The sequence below is a fragment of the Miscanthus floridulus genome, chromosome 1 (genome assembly GCF_019320115.1).
Source record: "Miscanthus floridulus cultivar M001 chromosome 1, ASM1932011v1, whole genome shotgun sequence".
Taxonomy (NCBI): Eukaryota; Viridiplantae; Streptophyta; class Magnoliopsida; order Poales; family Poaceae; genus Miscanthus; species Miscanthus floridulus.
The window spans coordinates 34,335,877-34,352,983 of record NC_089580.1 but is presented as its reverse complement, the minus strand read 5'-3'; the positions used below and the strand labels follow the sequence as shown (position 1 = coordinate 34,352,983).

The 17,107-nt window shown below is 45.3% G+C and overlaps 2 protein-coding genes across 2 annotated transcripts; both read right to left on the bottom strand.

The window, feature by feature from the left end:
- Positions 1 to 9,212: 9,212 nt before the first annotated feature.
- On the bottom strand, positions 9,213 to 10,972 carry LOC136478227 (blue copper protein 1a-like). Its single transcript, XM_066476586.1, has 2 exons — positions 9,825 to 10,972; positions 9,213 to 9,671 (listed from the first exon to the last, which is right to left on the bottom strand). Exons 1-2 carry the CDS (start codon positions 9,985 to 9,987, stop codon positions 9,361 to 9,363), a joined length of 474 nt encoding a protein of 157 aa, XP_066332683.1. The 5' UTR covers positions 9,988 to 10,972; the 3' UTR covers positions 9,213 to 9,360.
- Positions 10,973 to 11,374: 402 nt separating this feature from the next.
- LOC136478216 (25.3 kDa vesicle transport protein SEC22-1-like) lies at positions 11,375 to 15,393 on the bottom strand. The gene is made up of 6 exons (XM_066476577.1): positions 15,258 to 15,393; positions 14,038 to 14,278; positions 13,409 to 13,569; positions 13,172 to 13,318; positions 12,764 to 12,840; positions 11,375 to 11,812 (listed from the first exon to the last, which is right to left on the bottom strand). The coding sequence occupies exons 2-6, from the start codon at positions 14,223 to 14,225 to the stop codon at positions 11,729 to 11,731; spliced, it is 657 nt and encodes a 218-aa protein (XP_066332674.1). The 5' UTR covers positions 14,226 to 14,278; positions 15,258 to 15,393; the 3' UTR covers positions 11,375 to 11,728.
- Positions 15,394 to 17,107: the final 1,714 nt, after the last annotated feature.

Sequence of the window (17,107 nt, the reverse complement as noted above, 5' to 3'; positions counted from 1 at the left end):
CGATTTGTTCGATCATCGGCTCTAATAGCCAATACAGAAGGGTGTCGCCTCTAGTTCAAAAATAAACCCAAAAGGGGTAAAAGTCGGAACGATATGTATCGCCTATAGAGCAAGAACGAACACGGATAAATTGATGCATGGAACATGAAATACGGGGCAAAAGAGAAACCACTTAGAACAAAGAGATTGTTTGCTAGCGTCACCTATTATAAGCTAAAGGCCAGAAAACACTTTGTTCACTATATCATTGGCCTAGGAAGTAAGGGCTACAGAGTTGGTGGCGTCGAAGAAATCCTCGACTAGGCGCTCATGATCCCTAGGGTGTTTGGTGGCTAGAAAACCTTAGGGAAGAAGCCAAAGCTCGTGGCCAGAGTGAGCTTGCATAGCAGCCAACACTACGGCAGCACCATGACGAACGCCATGAAGAGCGACCTCTCTGACATGGTTTGGGATGTCGTACAAGCGAACCACCAACATGGCACCCCTGGCATTGACGAATCCTGACGCGTGCTCCACAGCTGATCAGAAGCTTTCCAGCTAGGCCGATAGATCTAAAAAGATTCGAGGAAGGGATGATCAAGATCTTGAAGACAAAAACTAAGAGAAGACAGAAAATTGTGGTAGACATCTCACCCATGATTTTGGCCTCAGCCTTGGCCAACCTCTCCTCCACCTGATCGGCCTTGGAGGGTGATCGGCATTGAACCATGGCTAGAGCTGATTCCATGATGGAGAGGCAGTCGACGAGCTTCTGGCTAGCCCAATTAATGGAGACAATCAGATCATTGTTGTCGATCGGCCTACTCGGGTAGCAAGGGAGCTGGTGGTGAGCTATCGATGAAGATGACCCTAGAAGTTGAGCGAAGTTGACCCTATGCTCTAGGATGATGGGAGCATCCTAGGTTGCACCCTCTTGATGACGAAGATGCCAGCGTGGTGACACAGACCCATTGAGTGCCTCCTCAGCAGACCTCTTGTCATTCTCTATGCCTTCAAACCTATGGGAAGGTAGAATCACACCAAAGATACGAAAGATTTGGGACAAGGCAAGTTGTTTTTCGATCCACAGCCGTGGCCTGTATATATAGCCCGGGGGGAGAAGATAGGCTTCGTCGGGGTTATAGAATTAAAGTCAGATATGAAAACAGATCGACACTCTAGAAATTTAGGGGACGGATCATGAAGAGACAACAGATTCGGACTTATTGCTTCCCATAATTACAAAATATCATGGGATTGATACGAAGGGATTACATTAATTAGCGATCAACCCACCAAGATTTCTTTGGATTGAAGGGAGTCCGAATCCCCACAAGGCCAAAGGTCATCATGGACCAAGTCATATCGGCCCTTTGATAAAATTACATCAGGGGAAGAGGAAAGGTCGACTGCTTAAAAGATGCCCATATACCCAATAGATTTCTCAGTGACTAGGAAATAATGGGAAAGAAAGCTGCCTATTAAGAGATGCCCATTTATCGGTGGCTGGGAAACCATGGGAAAGAAGTCTGTGGTTTTCCCAATGGGCATTTGATGAAGCGAATAAGGGGAAGGTGTCCACACATTTTAGCCCTTGCAAACACTAGAACAGCTCTACGATCATGGTGAGAAAACTCAGGTGATGTCACAAGAATTCTTCTAACCACAGTAGTTGATCCTCTTGCTCGACAAGGCACTAAAATGAGCGACACAATCACCCTATGCACAAGAATTTTTCTAACCACTTAAGATCCTCATAGCAAGGAATTAGACCATAGAGGGTCCAGCGGAGCCAAGGGCACTTGAGGAAGCAAGCAGAAGAGAAACATAACTGAGTTGTTGAATTGCTCTCGCTAGAGTTGGATAGACATTTTATAGTCGGCCCAAAAAGATGGATCCAGGCGCTCATGAAGCAATGATGCTCTCATAAAGTTTTGAAGCATGGGCCCATAAGCTAGCAAAGACGATGATAGATAGTAGAACCCAGATCAAGATTCTCTGCCTGTGACTATGGACCTATCGGAGGCACAGGCATGGAAATTTTGGAATAACATTACTTTTGTCCAAAAATTGGGAGGCATATGTTTACACCAAAATTTGGAAAGAGGAATATGGGAACTCGAAGCTCCCAAGATTGTGTCATTAAGGAATCGATTGCATAAAGGTTGATATCAGCTGATTCAAATACAGCACTAGAATCGGCTCTCTTCAGATGACGCCAGTAGATAACGACGAAAGCTACGGTTGGCGTCAGGAGAAACATGTCAGACTCTACAAAAAGGGAAAGATTAGGGTCCAAGTTATCTTAAAATAGGAATGTTTTCTCTTATGCCAAAGATTGTAATGAGTCGTGCGTAAGTAGGTTTCATGCTTAGATTCCAGGTATAAATATTGGACCCTGGCTATTGTAAAGGACATCCAATCAATCAAACACAATTTACTTTTTTTGGTTCCATGCCAACCCTTAGGAGTAGGAGTAGTGTAGATCTCAGCGAGTTCTTCAACAAGCAGGGCTGCATCAGTTCGACCGACCTCTAGCTTGTATGTAAGTACTATCATGGCTTATACTTTGGTTTGTACGGCTGCATCGATCCGATCGACCTCCACTATGAACTCTAGTATAAGCTAGTTATCGACTCTTGTCTAGTTCAAGTACGGCTGCATCGATCCGGTCGACCTCTACTGCTCGAATTAGATTAAGGTCAAGTTATCGGCTCTACCTAAGGGTGGCATCCTTTGGGTAGATTCATTAAGTTATCGATCTTGCTGCTGTTCTTATTGCTATTAGTTTGCAGCAACATCAATCTGTCTGGTCGAGATCGTTTTAGATTGGCCTCATATCCTTTTAGTCTGTTGTTCGCTTTGCCATAAAACAATGTTTCTTACTCTGAGCGACGGGTTACGTTTCATTGGCTGCTCTATTTCGATCTTGATCATGCATAGTACACGATTAAGGCACGTATGATCTTGAAGAGGTTTGTTGGCTAGTTAAATCTGGTCTATAGTTCGCTATTATGGCTGCAACGATCCGGTCGATCCCCACAAATGGCATTGTAGATTGGAGGATGCTAGTTTGTAGGTTTATTCTTGATCAGGCGTGACCTTAACTGTTTGCTATGCCTGCATCGGCTAAATAGCCGATCGCCTGTGCTTTAATGCCTACAGTGTGCATCTAAGATTCTGTTAAGCGTGAATAGATCTATGAACTTTAAGGGTTTAATTTGTTATCTTTATCATGGCTGCATCAATCCGATCAAAACCCACTATTAGAGATAGTAGGTTAAGTCTGATGAGTCCATAGGTTTGTCCATATGAAATAGTCGATTGTTCACATATTGTAGTCCCTTTTCACCCGAATCGGCTATTTTAGCTGATTCGCTTGAGCCTTCACGTATAGCATGTCTTTCAAAAAGCCTATCAAAGTATAGATGGTTTTACGGATTCTAAGGTTTTAGTTTGTTATTATCATCATAGCTACCATCGATCCGGTCGAACCTCACTATTGATAGTAACAGATTAGATTTAGAGTGTTCATAGGTCCATTTGTATTAGATAGTCGATTTGTTTGTATGTTATATAATTTCTTGATTAGATTCATCGGCTCAATGATTCACACTGGTAATATCCACCTAGCTGATGATTTCACTTACATCTACGGGCATTGTATTTATCAATATAAAATCAATCACGATCTATAAGCTTTACTGTCCGTAACAGCCGATTTCTGTGCGTATCGGCTATTTAGTCAATTTTCTCCTCTGGCTGCTCCCGAAGCGACACACTTGGAACTATCTGGGCAAAGACCGGTATGTTCCACCTTAAATTACTGATAAACTTTCTCTCCTTGTTAATTGCAGGTCAAATTAACTGGCATGCCTCGGGAGAAATACGCAGGATCGGTTAACCCTGCGTTGAAGCCAAGCGGATCTTCGGGCTCATCCTAAGCAGATCCTTTCGGCTTGCTGTGTGTCGACGCATTTTCGTGCCGATAGTTTCACTTGATCAGTTTGAGCATTTGCTAGCACTTGTAGTTATTGCTACACACACATAACAGCACCAGTTAGAGCATCTTTTCAATCTGATTGCTATACTCCTGAAGCTTTTGCATCTCAGCATTCCTTGCATTCATAGCATATTTTGAGGGGGAGCACTGTTCACCTAAACGGCCATTTAGCCCATTTAAACATCATGTAAACGCTACATGGCGGTGTGCCATTTCCGTTTAATCACCCGTTTACCCTGTTTAATTGGCCATTTAGCCCGTTTAATGGAACGTTTTGCTCGAATAATGGCTAAACGGTAGGTGACCGACTGTTTACCGTTTAGCGTTTAGGAAAACACTGAGGGGGAGTGACCATTTCTCAGTGCTTGATGTGTGCATATGTCAACAAGGGGGGAGAGAGATCACAAAACTCAAAGGAGAGCTTGTTGAGTGCATACATTCATTTTGGAGATTGCATTTGTTCAGGGGGAGTTGCATCTGAGTTGCTTTTTGCTAGATGTGTTCAGCATTTGCCTCTTCTAGAGGGTCTAGCAATTTTCTGGCTTTTCGAGCTTTGCTAGTGGTGTTGAGCCTATTGCCTCTTCTTGAGGGCTAACTGTGTTTTACTTGGTTGCGTCGAGTCGTTGCCCATGTCTTTGGAGACCGAGTTTTGCTCATTTCAAAGGACCCTGTTTTTGGCTTTTCTTTGGCTTTTGGTCATTTGGGTGAGTTTTCTCTTTTTCTTCTTCTTCTTTTTCTTTTGCTCAAGATGTTCATGTGTTGGTGTTGACAATGCACTCATCAAGGGGGAGATTGTGAACACAAGGTTGATATGTGCCCTTGTAGTTCGTTTTGTTATGAGTGATTATCAACGTGATCCACAACCTAGGTTGAGTTTGTGAGATAACTTTGGTGTGAGTTGGGTTGTGCGACATGTATCTTGGCTTGTGGTGTGTAGGTGTGGAGCTCAGAGGCGGTGGTCGATGACGAGGTGAAGGTCAAGTAGAGACGTGCCATGCTGATAGACCAGGAGTGGTGAAGGATGGACGTGAGGCTTGGACAGAGGGACCAGGAGGCCGAGTGACCAGCCACGGTGGTGGACATCTAGGACATCGACAAGCACAAGTGTACATGAGAGGGACCGTGTTGACCGAGTCAAGACAGCGGACGTACGAGTCGAGCGAGGCTCAGGAGGACTTGGTGGCCGGCTAGTCGAGGACAGGGGTGACACATGTCGAGTGGCGGGGGATACGTATGGAGTACGCTACTAGCGGACGGTTTGATGGTTTGGGCCTCAAAACCATCAGGTGAACGGTTTCACGGGTTTGGGCCTCAAAACCTAGGTGGAGGTTTCGAGGAGGAACGGATGGCACATGGCGGCATCGAGGAGTTCACATCGAGGCGAAGCTATCTCATGAAGGGCGCGATGGCCGTCGGATGAAGATTACCTCGAGTTGGACCATAAAGCCCTCAGGTTAAATGGTTCAACTCAAAATATCTAGGGGCAAAACTAGGATTGTGTCTGGTATGAATGTCGGACATGTCCGGTAGGACAAACTTTCTATTTTTGGGGCAGAAATTTGGTGGAGACATAGCTCAAGGTGTCTAGAGGCTATGGTTAAAATTTCATAATATTTGGACACCATTTGCTAGGGTTTTTTATTTTTCTCCCAAAGTCACTCTGTGCTGTTCAGCATACCAGATGTGTCTGGTATTTGCTGATTGTGCTTAGTTCGGTAGGTTTTCTGAGGTCGTGCTTACCAGGCATGTCCGGTGCAGTTCCCGAACAGGTCCAATGTAAGTTGCTAGCGTACTGTTTCTTCCGAGGTTTGTTCATTTGAGCTCCGATTCGTTTAGCGTCTGTTGTTATGCCTTTGTGGTCTCCAGCTATGTTCCTAGGGAGCATCCACCCTATCATTTGGGTCATGGACATCATGGGGTTTTGGGTAGGTGATTTTGGGACAATGATCGAAAGTTTCGAAAGAAATTTGTGGCTCCCATTCACCCCCTCCCTTCTGGTCGTTGTTTCTGATCCAACGAAGGGATATCCATATATTCTAAGCCTTCCCTAGAGAGCCGCGAAGGCATATTGTAAACAACTATCTCTATCTTAATACAAAGACGCATAAACCTTTTGCGTTTTCAAGAAACACTACTACACAAAACTTAACCGAGGCGGGCATTTTTTATTAATCGAGGCAATTTTTCCAACCGCCTCCAACAAAAGGCCACGGTTAATCGTGCTTTAACGGCAATCGCCTCGGTTAATCGATTAACCGAGGTGGGCTCCTTGCAAATGCCCGCCACGGTTAATGAATTAAAAAAAGCCTAGAGCCCACCAGTGAGCCCCGTTTTGGAGCCCACCGGCGAGCTCGTCTGCTTCGTTCAGCCCCCTCGCCGCCGCATCCCCACGCGGATCCGATGTTCCCGTGCCGAGCTGTCGTCGGATCCAGCGTCCCCGCGCTACGCTCCTAGACCAGATCTAGGGAGCCGCCACCGCTGGGATCGGATTTGGGGAGCCACCGGGCCGGGGGAGGAGGCCCCATCCGCTGCTTGAGGACGTGGCCGTCGGAGAAGGCCATGGAGCCCCTGCTCGAGGCCGTGGCCGTCAGAGAAGGCCATGACACCTCTGCTCGAGGGTGTGGCCGCCGGACTGCGGGCACGCCGCCCCCGCCAAATTTGGACACGGCCTCCGCCACCGAGGAGCGAGGTTGCCCGCCCCTGTGGGCGCGCCGCCGGAGAGGCCACTCTAGCCCCCACCGGATCTGACGAGAACACCACCTCAGAGAGAGAGAGAGAGAGAGAGAGAGAGAGAGAGTCTGGGCTCAGGAAGGGGAGGGGCGGCAGGATGGGGAGAGTTGGGGCGCGGAGAGGAGTGGCTACGAGTGGAGAGGGGAGGGGTGGCGGGATGCTGCGGCTATGAGTGGGAAGGGGCAGTGGGATGCTGTGAGTGGGGAGGGGAGGGGTAGGGGATGCTGCGGCTGTGAGTGGGGAGGGGCGGCGGGATGCTGCGAGTGGGGAGGGGAGGGGCAGCGGGATGCTGCGGCTAGGAGTGGAGAGGGGCGGCGGGATGTTGCGTGTGCGAGTGGGGAGGGGAGGGGCTGCAAGTGGGGAGCTGGGAACCCTAACTCTTGCATATATACGAGCCCGGTAGGAGGACAGATGTGGGCCTTTTCTGGGCTGTGGGTTGGGCAACTATTTTTGGAGGCGGGCTTTATAGGGTGCCCGCCTCTGAAAATGCATTTATGGAGACGGGCTCCTTAAAAGGCCCACCTCGGTTAAGTTTAATAACCGAGGCGGTTATTTTAGGCCAACCGTCTCGGTTAATGTATTAACCGAGGCAGTTGCATTAGGACAACCGCCTCGGTTAATAAGCATTAACCGAGACGGTTACGTTACAGTGCCTGTTTCGGTTAAGTATTAACCGAGGCGGTTAAGTATTAACCGAGGCGATCGCTGGCCCGGCTGCCCTACCTTGAGTAACCGAGGCGGGCAACTAGGCCGCCCACCTCGGAGGCCATTTTGGAAACGTTGCGCAAAAGATTTTGTGTAGTAGTGAAAAAATATTTCTTTATAAATTCGTTTAAAGTTAGAGAAATCTATAATTTGGAATAGAGTGAGTAGCTTTTATTTGGTTAGTTGCCAAAATTCGGAAGTGACTATATATGCATGTGCACACCAATATCAAGCCATGTTGAATTGGAAGTTTTGTCATCCTATATGCATGTGCACACCAATATCAAGCCATGTTGACTCGAAGTTTCGTCATCCAGTAATTGTGTTAGGCTGATTGCAGAGTGACATCAGTTGTGCCTTCTTTCAGTGGTGTGGTTTGGCGGTGCTTCATTCACCCTGTTCGCTTGTTGGTTTCAGCCGACCCAAACTAGCCAGCTAACAGTATTTTTCTCTCACAACAAACCAGTACCAGCCAGCCTAAATCAGTCCAGAAACCAACCTGCGAACGTGCTGTGTTGATGTCCCAACCCAACTCTATGATGTAGTGTGTGTTGTTTTTAATTGTTCTCATTGTTGCTTTCGTTGTTGTGGTCATACTGCTCCGTTATATTTCTGTTGTTTGACCCGGTCTGTATTCTAATATAGTTGGCAGCTTATCTTTGTTATTTTAAACGAAATCAAAACATATGCAAAATCTGGACGAGGTCATTGCCGCCCTAACTTTGGCTCCCTCCAAATTTGGCTGCAACCAGCATTATATGATCGCCAAAACTGTTTACTCTAGGACGCTACCAGTTAAAAAAAATCACTTTATTTTTTAAACGAGAAAATAATCACTTTGAAGTTTGAACTACGGAGCACATGCAAACAGGTGGCATCCATGCTCGCAAGGGCTCCCGCTCCTCCCTGTTGCAAGGAGCAGAGACACTACAGCTACTATTTTTGGCATTTGAGCGCTGTTTAGGGTGCGTTTAGATCCAAAAAATTTTGGATTTTTGTTCACTGTAGCATTTCGTTTGTATTTGGTAATTAGTGTCTAATTATGGATTAATTAGGTTTAAAAGTTTCGTCTCGCGATTTCTCGACCAACTGTGTAATTAGTTTTTTTTTTCGTCTACATTTAGTACTCCATGCATGTGCCGCAAGATTCGATGTGACAGTTACTATGCAAATTTTTTTGGCAACTAAACGGGGCCTTATTTTGAAGCACGGTTAAAACCATCTAGTTCCAAGTTCCAACCGAGTTTTACAAACTGAATTACGTGTTACTAGCAATTACTCCCTCCGGTTTTTTTAAAGAATGTCGTTTTAAGGTTGTCTTAAGTCAAACATTTTAAACTTTGAATATAAATAAATTCTTGTAGTTTGAGTTTGAAAACATGAAAGTGATGTAAGTAGATTCATCTCGAAATGTAGTTTCATAAAAGTATATATTGACTATGTTTTATAAATATTTTATAGAAAAAGTAATGATCAAAGTTGTTTTTTTAGAGACCGTGTCGCTGTCCAAAACGACATTCTTTGTGAAACCGGAGGGAGTACACGGTTGCAGAACTGCGTACTTGCCATGTTGAAACTTGAACTGTATTTGCAGCGCAAACAATTGCAAAACACATTTGGTACACCATATATATACAAGATGGAACAATCTCAAGAAAGTAAACAACATCAAGCAGCTGATCGTCACCAACATATAAGTGGGAGATCCCAAGTGGGTTTAGTTTAATCATCATTGCCATAGTTTAAAAGAATATTAATGGACACAAATTAAATACACCATGAATTTTTCCCTCGAGAAAGAAAAGTACACGATGAAATCACATACACGTGCGCTCGCTCATACAGGAGACGACCGGAGCGGCCCCAAACACAGTTCTGACCTGACAATCTGACGACATAGAATGTCCGGTTCACTTAGACGTAGAAGAAGACAAGAAGGCAGCCTAGAGCACGAGCACGGCCGCGACCGCGAGCACGGCCAGCGCGAGGCGCGCCTGGACGTTGGACGCGGGGCCGGACGGCGGCGGAGCCACTGGAGAGTTGTCGTCAGCGGCGAGGACGTCGATCCTGACCTTCATGCCGTTGAGGCAGTGCGCGCCGATGCTGCAGACGAACCACCGCCGGCCGGGGCTGTCGAGCGCGACCTGGTCCCGGCCGGTGGCCAGCACCTTGGCGGCCTCCGGCGTGCTGCACGCCGCGAAGTCGGCGCCGCTGACCTCCACCACGGTGTGGCTGGATTTGTTGTACTTGAACACTGCAATTATGCACGCGCAAAGGCAACCAACTTGATCAGGTCCTCAGTCTCTCTGGTATCTCTTATCGCCGTATCGGAGAACGAGTTTTTTTTTGGCACAAGAAGCATGATCGATGTCGATGAGGATGCATGCTGAGCTGAGTGCTTAGTTACCTAGCGTGTCGCCGACCTTGAACTGCTTGGTCTGGGCCCATGCGGTGTAGTTGAAGCCGAGCGTCCAGCCCTTGTCGTCGCCCACCCAGTGCTCCGTGGCGGCGTCGAGCGCCGGTAGGAAGGCCACGGCGACGGCGAGCAGGAGCATCTGCTTGGAAGCCATTATTAGGCGTTTCAGAGCTAGGCCGGCAGCTAGCTAGCTAGCGTACTCTTTCCACTCGACTTTGAGCTTTCAGGAACCAGAATGCAGCTAACTAGCTAGCTTGCGCTCTGGTTCTTGGCTCCGGCAGGCCTGGCAAGGAAAGCTGCATCTGCATGTGTATATATAGATAGACGGGGAGCAGGGCTGAGCAAGAAGTAGTCAGGACTCAGTACTAGTAGCTTGGTCAGGACAGAGGGTCGTCTCCGTCTCCTAGACAGCGGGGCGGGGGCATGCCATGCGTTGCAGCTGGAGCAGGCCGGTGGCGGCATCCATGGAGCTGCCGTTGTGGCGCCAAATGTTACGACCCGACGCTCTGTCGACTTCTGAGCCTGCGTGAACAAGCACGCTTCAGTATCATTGCCAGATGTCGGCGCTTGTGCCGCCGCCGGGACCAAGTCTCCCTCCCGACGTGACAGTGTGACACTGACACTCCTGTGCGCGAGAGCACGGCCACAGTCCACCCAGCCCGAGTGCCCGACCCCGTGGCGACGCGCACACGACTTTGGCCGCGCTCGCTAGACAAGACTTGGCTGTGAGTTCAGTTGCCACGGAGACTCGGGTTCTGCCGGGAATCACAGCCGCCCAATCCTTGGCGTTTGGCAGGGACAAAGTGCAGGCCGGCTGTGTTCGTTGCATTTGCATGATTAGGATTAGGAACGTGCGGGGTGCCAGTGGTAGAAAAAAAAAAGATTGGATCATCAACCAATAATTGCGCGCAATACCAAGGAGATGCTTCACCAATCACCCCCACTAACGCCGTCGATCTGCTGGTATTACTAGACTAGTCGAATTTGCGATTGGTAGTTTTTTTTTTAGTGGATGGCGATTGGTAGATGGCATGGTAGTAGGCAGCAACCCAAGCCCAAACCGGAACCCATGGGCCATGATGATCTGCAGCGCAATTTTGCTGTGACATGAGTCGAGGAGGAGAGTCGTCTCGTCGGTCGTCGCAATCAAGCAAAGCAGATTAATAAGATCAGCCTACTCTGCGTTCCCTGCTGTGTTGACTGGTGACTGAATTCGTCACGACAACATAATCCTGACTCTCTCGGTCAGCAATCTCTCTCTCGAAGAAAGAGGCTGGATGGAACAGTAAGAAAGGTGAAGCACATGCATTGTCCAACAATCGCATACAGTAGTCGTGGTCACGCTGAAAGGCAACATGCCCTCAATCGCAAGGAAAGAATATCCGTGACGCCGCCAGCCAACTCACAATCTTCATCTTTCATAAACGTCGCCGCCAACACGTCTTTAGCAAGTAGCTCATGCTCATACACTGTACGAGCCCGCTCATACAATGCACAGGCCCTTGTGTAAATCACTAAATCAGGGCACATTGGGCAGCTAATAAGCATGCCGAAGTGAAGTCAACTCATCAGATCAGCCTGAATCCTTACATTGAGTTCCGCCTGAAAAATTACAACCCCGCTGTCGTAAAGTCAAATCTACAGAGCTCTTGTATTTACGAGTTCCACGGATGCACAAAATCTGAGTTTTTTATAAGGTCTGCACTACAACGAATTCACTTTTAATATACTAGCTTATAGGGCGGAGCAAAGGGCAGCTCAAGTACTCGCTTGAATGGGCAGATACGGGATACAAGTCACCAAAGCATCTTCTTGATCCAGAATCGACCTGGTTTTTTCTACATCTGTTCTTCTCTGGTGTTGTAACAGGGCCCAGTTTCCTTCATATTGTACAATCACCATATCTTGTTCTTGAGCCAAAAGAGCATCAATACTACCCCAATGACAATGGCGACAGGAGCATACTTCCGAATCAATGCCTGGTATTAGAAAATTTTGCATGTCAACGAAATGATATGGTCAAAACAGTCAAGGTAACGCTGGAAGTGTAGGACATGCAATTCATAAAAACCCATGGTTCTCAAATTCAAAATATTCTGAAACTTATAGTTCTAGCATGCAGGTGACAAAAAGCTGAGGCCACAACTTGTAACTTAGGGTGCGTTTGGTTGGGCTTTTGGCTTTGGCTTTTGGCCCAAAAAGCCAAAAGCCCAACCAAAGGGGCTGCTTTTTCAGGCTGCTTTTTCAGAAGCAGCTGCTTTTCCGTAGTACATTTTTGAAAGCTGGTCTGACCCTGCTTTTGGCTTTTGGCTTTCTGCTTTTCGAAATTGGTGGCATAAAAAGCTTTTTCATAGTTGTTTCAAGAGAGATAAAGATAGAAGGTATATTTTATACTTGTTTAACCAAACAGCTTTCAGCTTTCCCACAGCTCACAGCCCACAGAAGCTTTCCCACAGCTCACAGCCCACAGAAGCTTTTTCCCACAGCCACAGCTCAACCAAACACACCCTAATCCAACATTAAAATCACAGTATGCAACCAAACAATTGAATTATGTGAAAGGATAGGTTATAATAAAATCAACTATAGTTGAAACTACAAGAAGGGCGGGCCTGGTGCAAGCGGTAGAGTCTTACCGCCTGTGACCGGAAGGTCCTGGGTTCAAGTCGTGGTCTCCTCGCATTGCACAGGCGAGGGTAAGGCTTGCCACTGACACCCTTCCCCAGACCCCACACAGAGCGGGAGCTCTCTGCACTGGGTACGCCCTTTTTTTATATAGTTGAAACTACAAATGAGGCTAGCACGATACTACTACTATCCAACAAGCACTGTATAGATTTGATATTCCTTCTGGATTGATGAATAATTCTAAACTCAGCTCATCTGGCAAATGTAAACCATGAATTTTATGCAATTAAGCACATGGATACCTGCCGGTTGAGGTCCTTTGCCTTATCTGCGTATATTCTTGTATCAGAAGTCAACCTGCTTGACATTTCACTGACCTCTGCATGCATAGAATGAAAGTTGTTATTAATGCAGACAAACTTATGCAATGGGGTGAAAAGATGAAATACAAGTGGGGACCATCAGAAAATGGCAGTTTAAAATGCAACAAGTATTGAGGCTAATAAAGAAAACAAAAAAGAATGCTAAGGCCTTGAACAAGGCAATGGGGTGAATATATACTTCCTATTAAGAAAAGAAAAGAAGGCCAGTTTAAAGAAAAAGCACCTTGGTCATACTAATAATTTAATCTTTGGATTCATGTCACAAACAAGTATAGCAGTTTAATAACTTGCAAATAATGAAACGTTGGCAGAAAATGATGATCTTACGGTCTAGCTTTTCACCAACACCAAGAACCTCTTGAACATTGCGAGTCATAATTTGATGCACCTCATAGAGCTCATCGTTCAGTTTTGCGAGGTTTCTTTGAGTTCTTGTATCCAAATACAATTTCTTAGTCTTCTGGATGAATGTATCTATAAACAGAAACAGGCATAAGTTCTCAGGCAGTAGAATTTGAAATGATAAATGAAAACAATGCTGTCAAGTGAACTCAGGAATCATACCAAACTTGATAAAAGCATATGGCCTTGCAGCAGTTTCAATTTGGTTTCCATTGACCCTCTCAAATTCATTTTTCAGATCTTCCAGGTACTGGAATGCAAGTTTCTTTGGATAAGAGCGGTCGCACATAGTCAGATAACATACTCGGCCCTCAATGATGTAGCTATACATTTGAATCAAGGCGCAACAATACGGTCAATAAACGATTAAAACAGGAGGGATTAAACCACAAGCATGATTAGCTGAGTGCTGATTGGTGTCTTTTAAATATTTTTTAAACAAAGAATGATGAAACAGAAAATAAAATAAACCACTAATGAGAAAAGGTATGTAGTCTTATTAATATAGACATTTCTGGATCCGTTGCAGGAAAACCATGCAGATCCCTTTGACATACGAGGCCTTCTTTTATTTTGTTGAACTGCAGTCAGTTCTCCATTTCTATTTATGCTGATATACAAATATTTTGGTCTTCAGATCAACAGAACAATATAAATGCAAATATGCAATGGCTTGATGTGCATCAATCATCAATGCATCATATATAAATCATATGGCTTGCATGGCCATGCAGAAGCAAGGCTTGTTCAGAATATATATAAAAAAAGGACCATAAACAGCACAAGGATACTGGAAATAGTAGGGCCCTGTCTCAATTGACATCCGTGAAGCTTCATGATGCCCTTTTGACAAGTTCTTGAAAAGAAGTTTAGCTTGCTGCTTGTAGAAATCAGCATCCTTCTGATCTCGCCCATCATCCAACCCTTCTGCCAGTGGAAGGCCATCAGTGACACGAGCTATCATTGTCAGCTTCACCATTGTGTCAAGAAGGCCAGAACCACTAGAAAGTATAGTACAAAAAACCTACAGAGCTGCAATGAAAAACAGAAAATGGGTGCTCAGAATCAGTTCCAAATAAATTGGTTGTTTATGCTGCTACATATCACATGTCAATTTTTTTTACTAATATCGTGTGATCGTGTCATCAGACAAAATAACAACAGATAAAAAAATATCAAACCAACAAAAAAAGCTATCCGCGTGATTTACAAGATATGCTTCAGTCATTGAGTAATATGTGTTTGTTGCAAAACACCATACCTATAATCCTAAGTGCTCCCAGGTTCATAAACAGTACTGCCTATTCCATAGCAACAAAACATAACACAGGTAACAATGCAAACACAAGAAATACCCACTGTTTGAACCTAAACCCTTTTACCACAGAATGTCCCTGTAAAATATACTGATATACCTAAAAACTGCACAAATGCAACCTATTTATGTAGTGCTCAGAAGACTCAGCAATACCACCTAAATATTTCTCACTGCAGAGACCAAATGTCTTCCAAGATAACATCAATCTAATGCAATCACAGACCCACCGATTCCTTTTTTTCCCCCACTTAGTACCCAAAACAGTTCATTCCCAGATCATACATTGACTTATGACAAACACAGCAGTATGATCCATAATCCTCCGAGCTAAGAGATTCACACTGTGTACATAATCAAATCTATCCAATACTGATGGATGAAATTTACCTAACATTAATCATACTGCGATCGGGATCTATGCACATCCCCTGTCAACCTCTCTAGCAATGCAGAGAAGGGAGGGATTGATCCATAGCCCATCAGCTCTAAGGACTCAGTGGCGGATCGAGCATAGGGCATGCGTGTGCATACGTATAACCGATGACTTTATGCAAGAAATCGCAGTTAGCGTGTATAACGCATATGCATGTAATCGGGTCAGATCCGGATCCGGATACAAATTGCTTACGTTAGGGTTTGAGGTGCACGGTTTCGCACTGCAGCAAGGGAAGAGAAGGACAGGGAAGGGCATACCAGGTGGATGCTCGTCGCCGTCGAATGGCCCGACGAAGAGGGCGGCTGCTCGCTCAGCCGTCGCCGCAGCCCGCAGGACAGAAGCTACGAGAGAGCGAGAGGGAGGTAAACGTGTGTGTGTGGGTGGGGGGGGGCGGGGAGGTGAACGGGATTACGGGAACGATCAACGATGAGATCTATGTCGGTTGGCGACTCCAGCAGATAGCAGGAGATCGGCCGGCCCATACAGGCCCAGCAGGAAGCAATGGAGAAGCCCAGCTCGTGGGAAAGAATCAACCAATTTTCTTTCTTTCTTTTTTCCGTGCAATCTCTCTACTTGGAGTAGTTTATATTATACTCCTCGATTTCATTTATATATAATGTGTTTTAGCTTTCTAAATACATAGATTTTATTATACATTTAGATTTACACTATATCTAGATACATGATAATATCAATGTATCTAGAAAAGTCAAAACGTCTTCGAATTTAAAATGGAGGATTTCTTCCAACATTTTTTTTTGCAGATCACAATGTTCACACATATGTATAGAATCACCTTTACGAACATACGCATGTATACCTCTCTCCACAGGCACCTCAAAAATACTAAGTCGGTAGATCTTGAGATTGACGAAGTTAACACATGACATTCGTACATGTTTTCTACCACTGAAAAGAATGATGTCATTAGTTTATGGAATAAATCGAGAAAACACTTGATGTATCATATTTTTTATTTAACTTAGCTATTTCGACATACATATTTGAGTTTTTAAAATAATCTGCCCAATAAAAACATGTTTTAGGTTTTAAAAAAAGAAAAATGTTCCACCTTAAATGAGAAAAATATTCTCAAAATACATGTGATTTGTTCTATAAAATATATTCTTATGTCTTCACAATAAAATTATTCTAGTTTCACAAGAAATGTTCTAGCTTTATCAATACAAACATATCTTTTTATCTTCTTCTACCTTAGTTTTCCAGCCTCATGTGTTTTTTTTTTCTCTCGTCTCCATAGTGTGAGAGGGCGTCCTACCTGGCCTGCCAAGTCTAGGGCACACCACACCAGTGCGAGCTTGCGACAGGTTCCTCTTGGACGAGCATGTTAGAAATTTAGATATTTTTATTATTAACTTAATCCAGAAATATAACATCAGCATGTTCGCGACGGCATATATGTGCATGTGTATATCTCTAACGAACGCTACAGCATGCAGAGATGATATACAGATGAATACAGTAAAATCGCAAAGTACAGTAATCACAGAGATTAGAGTGTACCCAGCGGAGGGTCCCATGCCAAGGGTATCGGAGGCTCCATTCACACTAGTCGACATAGTGTGTTGCTTGAAGTCACAGACCACAGTCGATGCAGGACGATGTTCACAGTGCAGTCCCACGAACGGATCACCAGAAAGAAGACGTACGTAGACGAGCAGTCGCGGATCGCTCCCAAAAAATCTAATCGCCGCACACCCCATGCAAGGTTCTCAGGCCGACGAGGGTTCCGAAGGCACCTGCTCTCCCGCTACTCCGTGCGCACAGAGGTACGGGACGGAAAAGCTAGAAGGCTGCTGAGATGTAGTTTCTCTCGGGAGCAGTTGCAGAAGACGGATGTGGCAGAACCGCCTAATCTAATGCCTCACAGAAGTGCTCGTCTTCCATTAGACACTAAGCACCCAAGGAAGAACACTAAATTACTCGGTTCCGTCGGGCACACCCCAGGGGAGAACCTGAAAATCCACATTTTTCCCTCAGGATCACAAATGAGAGAATAAAGCTTACATCATTCTTAACCAGTTCTTACATTACTTTACATTTACCTCAGAGTATAACATTTATTATTATAATAACGGAATATAAT

Excerpts from the sequence above, each read along its gene's own strand:
- LOC136478227 (XM_066476586.1), bottom strand. The coding sequence starts at position 9,987 with ATGGCTTCCAAGCAGATGCTCCTGCTCGCCGTCGCCGTGGCCTTCCTA. Across the intron at positions 9,672-9,824 it reads CAAGGTCGGCGACACGCTAG|TGTTCAAGTACAACAAATCC; the intron begins GTAACTAAGCAC and ends GCATAATTGCAG.
- LOC136478216 (XM_066476577.1), bottom strand. The coding sequence starts at position 14,225 with ATGGTGAAGCTGACAATGATAGCTCGTGTCACTGATGGCCTTCCACTG. Across the intron at positions 13,570-14,037 it reads ACAGGGCCCTACTATTTCCA|CTACATCATTGAGGGCCGAG; the intron begins GTATCCTTGTGC and ends TCAAATGTATAG. Across the intron at positions 11,813-12,763 it reads CAAAGGACCTCAACCGGCAG|GCATTGATTCGGAAGTATGC; the intron begins GTATCCATGTGC and ends TTCTAATACCAG.